The sequence below is a fragment of the Triticum dicoccoides genome, chromosome 4A (assembly GCF_002162155.2).
Source record: "Triticum dicoccoides isolate Atlit2015 ecotype Zavitan chromosome 4A, WEW_v2.0, whole genome shotgun sequence".
Lineage (NCBI taxonomy): Eukaryota > Viridiplantae > Streptophyta > Magnoliopsida > Poales > Poaceae > Triticum > Triticum dicoccoides.
This window is the reverse complement of record NC_041386.1, coordinates 210702670-210712904: the sequence shown is the minus strand read 5'-3', so window position 1 is coordinate 210712904 and position 10235 is coordinate 210702670. Positions and strand designations below refer to the sequence as shown.

Here is a 10235-nt window from a genome sequence, read left to right as displayed (position 1 = left end):
CCTCCTCCTCCTCCTCGTCACACTCATTCTGCCATCCGCCCACCGGAGTCTATCGGAGTCCCCACTGTCATGAACAAGGTGAAGACTGTCACCTAAAGAAAGCGGCTTGCCCGTCAGCGTGCCTATGAGAAGGCTGAGATGGAAGCTGTTGAGAAGGCAGGGAAGAATGTCGTCCAAATGGAGCTCGTCGTGTCTACTTCGGCACCCACGCGCCCACTGACACGGCCACGCCTGACATTGTTCCGCCTCGGTAATTGGGGGCATCCCGAATGACTTCATGCAAGTAGAAGAGGACGCCTCCCTGGAGACGACATACGAGTCACCGCAACTCCAACATCGCGGAAAACGTCGGGCATCTTCGGCAGGGGGCATGCCCACCAACTGTCCGAGGAAGGTTTGGGTCAGAATTTACGGGGTTTTCCTTGCCCCATATGCTTTTTGGATCAATTTTAGGATGATATCTTCATTGTGATGCATCTTTAGGACTTATTCAAGATGGTTTCATAAATGGCAGTCAGGAACCTCCAACTTATGAAATGAGTGATACCGATTCCCCTTCTGTAATGTTGGGCAATCATCGGGCACTCAAACAAAGAAGACTCCGTAGACAAGAGGACCATCATTCTCAACCATGAAGATGTCTTGTTGTGTAGAGCTTGGTTGGCCACAACCATGGATCTTATATGTAGAACTGAGCAAAAGGGCTCATAGTATTGGCAAAAAAATCCATGCTTGGTACCATGAACACAATCACTATGTGGAGTCGTAACACCCGCAACGAGGCTCTCTCCAACATAGATGGGCCACAATCCAAGAGTCCATGAACAAGTTTTGCGGTTTCTATGCACATGTGGTGAATAAGCAACAAAGTGGAGTTGGACTCAAAAGCCATGTAAGTTTTGGTTGCTTCACACGGTCGTTATTTTTATTGCTCAATTCGTTTGTGCCATTATGTTGACGTGTGATTTTTTTTCTTGCTAGATGAGGTTCGCCGCTACTTTGTACCATCAAGTTGAGAAAAATCCATTCACTCTGTCCCATTTGTGGATAGCGTTGAATGGGCGACCGACGCACCCCTTTATGAAGATCTCAAGAACCACACCAAGAATACGAAGAACAATTATGGCTCAAGCTCTCATCAACCTATTAGATTGTATGACGGCGATAAGCCAAGTGAAGGGGTGGACGGACAAGGGATTGTGCCAAAAAGGATTAGACATGTGATGGGGAAGAAGTGGGAGAAGGAAAGGCTAGTGCGTGACGGTGCGACAAGCAAATTGCCTACCACATGGATGTACATCTTTTCCAACAAGGGGGCGACATTGATGAAAATGCAAAAGAAAGGGAGGAGCAGAAGGATGAGAGGTACATGTTCTTCTTGGATGTGCAAAAAGAGAGGATGGAGTTCAATTGAGAGAGGGTGCGAGGGAGGTGAACATTGAAAGCCAGAGAACGGATATGGAGAAGTGAAATGAAAAAAAAAGTGAAAGCTTGAAAAGGCGAAGACATTGGAGTCAACTGAGATTGAGAAGAAAGCAAGGCTTGCGTGGTCACAGAGTCAAGGATCGTGGCTTTTCTTTTACCAGGGAGAGTCGAGGATCATGTTGCGGGACACTAGTTTCTTGGATGAAGAAAGAAGTGGCCTCTTGGATGACGAAAGAAGTGGTTCACCAACAAGCAGATGGAGATCAACGAGCACAACAAAGGTGTATTTTGATTCATTATGTATGGCCTGTGTATGAATAGGTAAAGTTTATCTTGGCTTGTGTTGAATTGCAGTTTATTTTGGTTTGTGTTGAATTAATTGTGTGCTATATAATCTACATGCATATGTTTGGGGGGCAAATTTGCCCATGCTATAACGTCACTATTAAATCTAACCTGTTTGTTTTGTTTTGTTTTTGTGAATGTAAGCTAGAGCACAACAGGGCCAAACTCCATATTACTCGACCCAAAATTGTCTGAAATTCTCTTCAAAATGGCGGAAGAGTAGTTATCAATCATACTCTCATAGTAATGTTCATTAATTGCTCAACACATTATTTTTGTTGACATGAGCACAGCCGTTACTCCTAACCCACAATATACAGGTGAAGTCAATACTATCTGACAAGAGTTGTGAATGTGTTTCTTTCGGGACATGGTATACTACATGTACAATTTGCTATATCTACTTCACATGGATTTCAATTTCAATTTTACATCCCGCATCTCCTGAGGACTTGCAGAATGTCAACCACAAGACACCTTTCGTTGTTTAGTGACTCTAGCCAAGTTCTCTGAAACTGCCCGGGTTAGGTTCTGATCCTCAAATCTGATATCCAGATTAAACCTGAGAAAGGCACAGATACTGGGTTTATAAGCAGCATAGATCAACTAAAGGCGTATGAAAAAAGAAGAGGTGAAGATCTCTACAGTTCTACGCTCAAGGAGACAAGTTAAGTGCACCTACTTGGGATCAAGGGTTATTTTCTGAATTTCTTTGACAGCGGAACTTGCTGCATATAAAGCTATTTTTCCAACCTGCATGTTTGATGACAAAACTCGTAAGGTTCCTTTTTGTTCCGAACGGTAAGTGACATAGGCATAAAGCAACTGCTCGGTGACCAGCTCAGTTCTGAGGTACCTCAAGCATCTTCAGTTTTGCATCATGATGATTTGGCAGGCAGCGTATCTCTTGGGCCATACGAGCCGACTCCCGCAAACTCTCAGGCGACAAAAAATCCAGAGCCAACTGAACCGTAGACTGAACCATATTTTAACAGAAGACGATGTAACTATATTTGCATACGATGAACCATTTCAAAGAGTAGATCATCCAAAGCAGTAAGGTTCAGTATAGCAATCTGTGATGGCACAAAATCACTAGAAGCATACCTGGAGATTTTTTACTTGGTAAGGACAGCCAGCTGGAATAAAAACAGCCTCGCCAATATGTTGTTCAAATGTCCGAGGTTCAATTCCTGTAAGAACGTACAAATACAGGTGACATAACGCAAATTAAAAATATACAAATAAGATGCAGCTAAATCATTAGTCTGCCTCATATGAGATATTACTAGCACACTGCTTACGTGGGACTTCGACAATTCGCCAAAAGGGGGGGATGTGATCTCTTGCCACTGCTTACTTGGGCCTTCGACAATTTGCCTCTGCCTACTTTGCAATTGATATTTTGCACTTTTTACTTGGGACTTCGAGGATTTGCCTCTTACAGGTGGGGCCCGCATGAAATCCCCAAATTGCCCATGTCCTCGATCGACCAAGCCAACAGACAAGCTCTTCCTGTTTGTTCATTCCCCATCTCTCTTGTGACTTGCCACGGGGAGCGGATCCAGAGTTGGCGGCCATGGTCACGCTGGCCAACACGACCAGGAGCCAGGTCCACATCTCAGCATCACAGTCCCCCCGTCAGACCAAGATATGATGCCTCTGGCTCTATCCGTCGCCGGTGAGCAATCCACAGAAGAAGTGCTAGATTGATTATTCCATGGCAGCATGGCAAGCATGCAAGCAGCTGATTGATTCTTCCATGGAAGCAAACACAGGATTTTGTGACGCTAATACACATCAGTGATTTATCCTGCTCTCCAAGCGAAAGGACTATGTGTTGCATCAGCTGTCGTTCAGAACACAAGAGTATACCCGGCTGACCACTGTGGAGCCAAGAGGTGCGAGCAGCAGCAGCAGCACTACGTGCAGCAGCAGCAACCAGCAGTACCTGTTGTAGAACCAGTAGGTGGCCGCGGCGGCGAGCAAGAGCAGCACAGGGCAGGCAGGGCATCAGCAGCGGCGGTGACTGGCAGGGCTGCTGAAGCATTCGCCGCGCCGTTCCAGCTCCCCAGCCGCTGCGGCGCGCTTGGCTACACACGGTTCAGGGACGCCGCTGTCACCGTGCAGGCCCTCGGGCTTCCTCTACGAGGGCCACCTATCGCTCGTCTCCACAGTGCCGGCCGTGGCTAGTTCACGCCCACCCAGGACCTACCATGGGACCTCCTCTACAAGTTCATCTTCATTGGCGCCGGCAGAGAGAACTCGAGAGGCGGAAGAGCTGGGACATTGGGGATTTCTACTTATTTTTCTGCCTCTTCAGTCAAACAGGCACAAGGGTATTGTTGTCCACTGTTTTGCGCATATATTATCTAAAACACTCGTAACTACTATTGTTTTTGACTGTAAAAGGGCAAATCCTCAAAGTCCCAACTAAGAAGTGGCAAAATATCATTTGCAAAGTAACCAGTGGCAAATCATCAAAGTCAAGTAGTGGCGAAAAATCATATTCCACACCAAAAAGGATGTAGATAGAAGTATCAGGTTGGGATTTCCTGGTAAACAAGACCTAGCAAGCAGACATTTGGTTGCTCTCTTTCGAGCAAAGAATTGGTATAGTTACATTTATTGATTCGGTAGGAATTTACGCCCTCCGTCCCATAATGCACTAGTGTAAAAAAACGTCTTACATTATGGGACAGAGGGAGTAGATGGCACATCATCTGCTTGATGTGGTATTGCAATAAAGTAGTATTATGGATTGCCCAAGTCTGAGAAGTTGGCAAAGTAAATGAAACAAGCTGCTATTGTGCATCAGTGAAAGGAAGTCGGTAACTATTGCATCTACCAACTTCAAAGCGATAATCTTTATTTGGTGTACTTACCATATTGATCCTTTAATACCCTTTTATGGTGCTCCCTGAGATATACAGCTTGATCATAAATAGGATGCTTCACCTGAAACCAAAGAAATAGTATTCTCAACATAAACATATTTGACAAAAGTGGTTCAGCCAAATTTGGCATAGAGTAGTGAGAAGTAATTACAGAGAGCATCGCCTGACTGTTATTTGTAAGTTCCTCCCAGTTAGAAGCTAAATATTTATTCAGCATCGGCACATCCTGCCTGCGGAAGACATCCCAAAGAGCACCAGGCTGAGATCTTTCTACACCATTAGTTTTTGCTTGCTCTGAATGTGATGAACTTGATAGCTCAGCAGAAGAGCCTGCAGAAGGGCCGCAAGACTTAGAAACTGTGTGTTCAGGTGATTGTTCCCCCATATCCAGATTCAAGTTTTGCACAGGTGCATGAGCATTTACATGCACTGCCATCCCATTGGCAATCCTTTCCGGCTGCTCAGGTTGTAGACTCTTTGGACATAGGTAACGCATTTCAGCTCTATGCATTAACATGTGTACCTATATACAGAAAAACATAGCATTAGCCATGTGGTGTATTTATTGTATTTCATTAATTTATTAAATTGCCGAGAAACAGATCAAAAGGTAAGTTGCAACATCAACCAGCATTCTCTAGTAAACGGATGTTTGACTTCAGTAAAACAAAAAGAAATTTGAAGTGTAAATATAGCAAAAGGGCAACTTACCACATCACCCATCTTAACCATCAGATTTGTCACTGAATCGCTTTTACCAGGTTGTTGCTGCCTTCCATATGCAATAAGCAGCTTTAGGCCTACTTCAGACTGTAGGGCATCTGGGGGTAACTTAGCCGCAAGGTTAAGAAAGCCCCACTTAGAATGGATAAAGTCTACTAAGGGAAAATTGACAATGAACTCTGGTCGCTGGCATAACAGAAACTCCTCTAATACGCTCACTGGAGGCCAATCTTTCAGTTTCAGCATAATTAACTTGCCATCTTCTCCCTTGTGACCATCTGAATAACCTTTGATAAATTGGTTGAGCTTGATATGCACCTGATTTTTTTTTTGTAAAGCAGCATGTAGATTTTAGGATAGCCATAGTACACAAAAAGTGTTTAGTTTTCTACTATCTTTCTTTTTCACTTCTTCAGTCATGATTATAGGATGGGGTAATGATGTTTGAGAAATCCTCGTACAAACAGAAGTAATTTTCATCACCTACATCTCTCTTGGGGCGAAAGTTATGCTTCTTACAGTCAAAGCCGACTAGCAACAGTAATATTATAAGTAATAGCATGCCACTTCAGAGTCTATAAACAGACGTCACAGTGATAAAATCATTTCAAATAGAAAGTGAACAACTGTTAGTTAGATAGATAAACTAGTAACTAATACTCCCGTTTTACCTCTGATTGGTTTGAGCAGTCCACAGCTTTAACTATCGCATTTTCATCCATTTTTTCATCCATGATCTCCTGGATTCCTCGCCAAATACTTAACGGGTCCCAACTTGATGATAAAGAAGGCTCAAATGCATTCCTAATAATTACAGGCTCCCCATTTATCCAGTGTTTACGGAAATGGACAATACCCTCGTATTTTAAGTTCTCCAGTACAGAAGAGTACACAGAGTTCCCATCAATACCATCACTATCTGAACATTTTGAGAGACCAAAGTTATGGCGACCAATTGAGTCCAATCTTCTGCTATCGTGACAGGATGAGCATCCATTCTCAAGATCATGTGCTTTGCAACCATTAACCATTTCTTGAGAACTCTTTACAAGCTTACCAATCCAGTTTATTTTGAATATTCGCCTTAATACCAGCTTTGAGGAGCCACAACCACCAGCCTCATGAGGCCCACAAGTGATGCTGCCATCATTGTTGGCTCTCCATGTAGGAAACAAAGATCTGATGCCAATATCATTTGCATCTATCGGCTCTGGGAACAACTTATCGTTGACACTTGCTGCAGATGGTTCCAATCTTGCTCTGTCACTCGCACTATCTTTATTTGTCTCCACCACAGGACCTTTACTTTCAGCATATTCTCCTCTGACTACATTTGTCTGAGAGCGCCTAATATCTCGACAACAGTCAAGGCATAAGTCATACAAACATCTTGGACAGTGTCGATGATAATCAAACACTGGCACTTTGCAAAAGTCACTGCAGAAAGGTAACTTATAAGGTATTACACTATAGCTTTAAATTATATTGCAGGAATAATAAAATCCCAATGATAAAAGCAACAGATAGAAGAATGCAAAAGCAGTACCAGCACATTTGCTCATCAGAATTCATCTTTGCCCTAATGATGTCCATCTTGGGCCCTATTGCATATAATATGTTATGGTGCTGTTTGAAACATGCAGAGTTATTACACAAAGGAGGGTAAGAGGGAAAATAAGGTACCATAAGCTCTTGTTTCAACACCTATTTCAAAGCATTGGTCGGAGTAAATCTGCTTTAGCACTGGAAGAACATATGCCAAAATGCTATGAAGATATTTCAACTTATCTACAACAGATATCTCCTGCACCCTTGCCTTAAAAGAACAAAAGAAGTGTTACATAAGAAAACTCAGTAGAGGATGGAAATCAAATACATGGAAAGAGAAAAGGAAGAAAACTCCCAACAGGCATATTTGGTTGGATGCCAGATGTTGAAACACCTAAGGTAAACAACTTGTGGCATGCCACAGCTTAGGCAATGTATGACAAAAAGATGTGTCAACTGCATGTGGGGCATAGTGATCAAATAGTGGAACATGTTACAAGTTTGGCAAAGAAACAAACACTAGGCTAAGAAAGTCAAAGTTGGCTAACTTGGTGTTGCAAGCTGTGCAAATTGTGGAATTTGACTCAGTTAGAGCTATGGTTTAGCATCAAGAGGGCACTTTTGTAAAAGCAACCGTAAGAATTTCTCAGATACCCTGCCATCAACCAAACATGCCCTACATACCTTAATTACGTTGTCTCCTTGTAAGCAAACTTTGCAGTTACAAATGCCACGGCATGCTGGACAAACCTTTTGAATATCATCTATTGCAATGTCAGAGTACCTACATTACATATTCTATTAGTAAGGAAAAGCAATAATGAGTCTGTAATCAAATCTATAAAGCCGAAATCGCCAAGTATGCACACCGTACAGTGTAAGGTGACAACATACGCAAATTTCTAACATGCTAACCAAGCATAACCAATAGCCACAAAAATAAGGTGTTTCCTTGACAATGCAACAGTCCCCACGGTGAAACTAAAATTGATCTTGAGCAATATATTTTTGAGATCCTAATGAACTCAACATCATGAAAATATTTTTCAAGTCAAGTGCACTCTCATTTTCATATGATCACTCTAAATAAAAACAAGATGTTACTGATCAGAAGTCAGTGGCTCGACAGAACTATTTCTACTGTGACCCAAAATATGAGGGGGACTAGTAAACATGGACGGAGGTAGTGCATGTTATTGTTAAGACCCAACACAGGACCATTAAACTCTAAGCAAGAAAATATTCTTCCTGTTTAGCCAGCTCAAAGAGCATGAAACATTAGCTGTTAGTCTGTCACCCTGAACACCTATTCATCCCGCAACCGTTGCAACTGATCCTCTTAGTCCTTAGCAACTTTTTCCAACGTGCACAGCCATTGCATGCTCCACTTCACGCACTGACTGTTTCTCACACACTGATTGTGGAGTTCATAAATTGTGTTACCCACACCATTGCCGTCAGCATTGATCGCCATCCCAGTTCTTTGAAGGTGTCTCTCCATCAAATTGGTAGTGTACCAAGAAGGTGTGTTTGTACTTGATATTTTGTATAAATGTAATTGGGTGAGATCAGATCTGATTCTCTTTTCAATTAGGCCATATTGAACTTGTTCTTGAGAAGGGACCGTCAGGAAAAAAATCACATTGGTTGTGGAACATTAACTTTTTATTGTTATGAACCAAGATAATGATTAATTTTTCCTTTAAAAGGCCACGGCAGAGGCTATGCTTCTGAAATTACCAAGACAAGACACTAACCAGGAACATCTCTATGTGCTTCAGCAACATGTTCCAACAGGAATGCCCTAGAGTAGTTCCTATGATTTGGCAGTTCCTATGGACAAGGGCCTTCCTCTAGGATGGAATTATTCTTGAATCAAGATTGACACTCTTAATAATAAGTGTAGAACAGTATAATCCATATCGCAATATACCATCTGGAGATGCAGCCGCCGCAATACCCCCTCCTGTCACAGCTGGTACACCAAACGGCACTGACACTCCTCCGGCATTGGTGGCAACTCGTCTTCACCTCGGCACAGCCTTGCAGCCCTACAGAGGCTCTCCCAACTAGCTCCTGCCGTCATCGACATGTATCACCAACATCAGCACCCCAAAGCAGCGCGAGCCACACACACACAGAGACACACACAAAGAGGTAAAACCAACTGACCGCTGCGGTGCGCGAGCCGATAGCATTGATGAGGGGCAGCCCCCTCCGCACCGCCGGCTCCGCCACGTAGACAGGCTCCCCGACGACACTGCCGTAGAAGGGCCTCGCGACAGCCATTGGCAGGGGCAGGTCAGCGTCGGCGTCGCCCTCACGGGGCGGCGCGTAGGAGGCGGCGGCGTAGGAGGGGGAGGACCTGCGGAGCGTAGCGCGTAGCGCGGAGGAGGCGGCGCGCTTCTTGGCCTGGACGTAGTGCTTCTCGCAGACGGTCTTGTCGGGCATGGAAGGGGCGCTGCAGCGCCACTGCTTGCCGTCGGAGCGCTTGCAGCGGAGGTCCTCCGGCACGGCGTCCATCCCCCCGGCCCGTCACGCCTCCATGCGCGGATCCGAGGGGAGGGGGTTAGGGTTTGGGGAGGAGATCGGGGAGGGGAAAGTGGTGGCGATGCTGGTGGTGGTGGCGGTGGCGTATAAGTGGTGGTTGGGCTCCGTGTTGTAATTTGGAGCTTTGCAGTGGGCTGCGCTGCAACAAGTCTCCATCCATCTCCGGACCTGCCCTGCCCTGGTGCCTCCCCCTCCCACTGCTGTGCTGTGCTGTGCTAGGCTAGGCTAGGCTAGGCTGCTGGTGGTGGTGGAGTAACTCCCCTTCCTATTTGGTGGTGGGTGCCTTTGCCTTGCCTGCGTGTCCGGGGACGGAAGGAAGAGCAGCATCTGCGTGTGTGAGCAGCTGCGCAGGGGAAGGAAGAAAGGAAAGCCACCGGCAATCAAGCCGTGGCGGAAGGGGTCTCTCCTCTTGCAGGGGGGAGGCGGTCTGGTTCGGGGGTCTTCCTTCATCTTCATGTGGGCGGAGGAACGGAAAAACGCTGCGTGCCCAGTCACGGCCGCTGGCCACACCGGATGCATCCACCATCAAACCGCCCCATTATGTCCCCGTGATCCGGACATGTTTTACCATCCAACACAATTTTGTATTCGTGTGTTGACATGTTTTTTTAAATATGAGCAATGTATCATAATTTTATTAACAGAAATACTAGATAAAGCATGGCTAAAATAGCAGAGATCAAGCAAGGCATGCAATCTGACAGAGAGAAAGTAAATAGTATCTGCAAATATGAACTAGAACCAAAT

The 10235-nt window shown here is 44.8% G+C and overlaps 1 protein-coding gene across 7 annotated transcripts; it reads right to left on the bottom strand.

Annotated features, from left to right (window-relative positions):
* Positions 1 to 1946: 1946 nt before the first annotated feature.
* Positions 1947 to 9926, bottom strand: LOC119285652 (lysine-specific demethylase JMJ25-like). Of its 7 annotated transcripts, XM_037564985.1 has the most exons (13): positions 9111 to 9924; positions 8872 to 9014; positions 7623 to 7722; positions 7074 to 7206; positions 6937 to 6991; positions 6062 to 6827; positions 5379 to 5708; positions 4819 to 5190; positions 4656 to 4728; positions 2878 to 2963; positions 2627 to 2746; positions 2453 to 2523; positions 1947 to 2332 (listed from the first exon to the last, which is right to left on the bottom strand). In XM_037564985.1, exons 1-13 carry the CDS (start codon positions 9459 to 9461, stop codon positions 2233 to 2235), a joined length of 2700 nt encoding a protein of 899 aa, XP_037420882.1. In that variant the 5' UTR covers positions 9462 to 9924; the 3' UTR covers positions 1947 to 2232. The 7 variants fall into 7 exon arrangements, 3 of the variants coding, with proteins under 3 accessions (XP_037420882.1, XP_037420881.1, XP_037420883.1); XM_037564984.1 differs by having other exon boundaries at positions 4656 to 5190; positions 9111 to 9926; XM_037564986.1 differs by lacking the exon at positions 5379 to 5708 and having other exon boundaries at positions 9111 to 9926.
* Between the last annotated feature and the right edge of the window lie 309 nt (positions 9927 to 10235).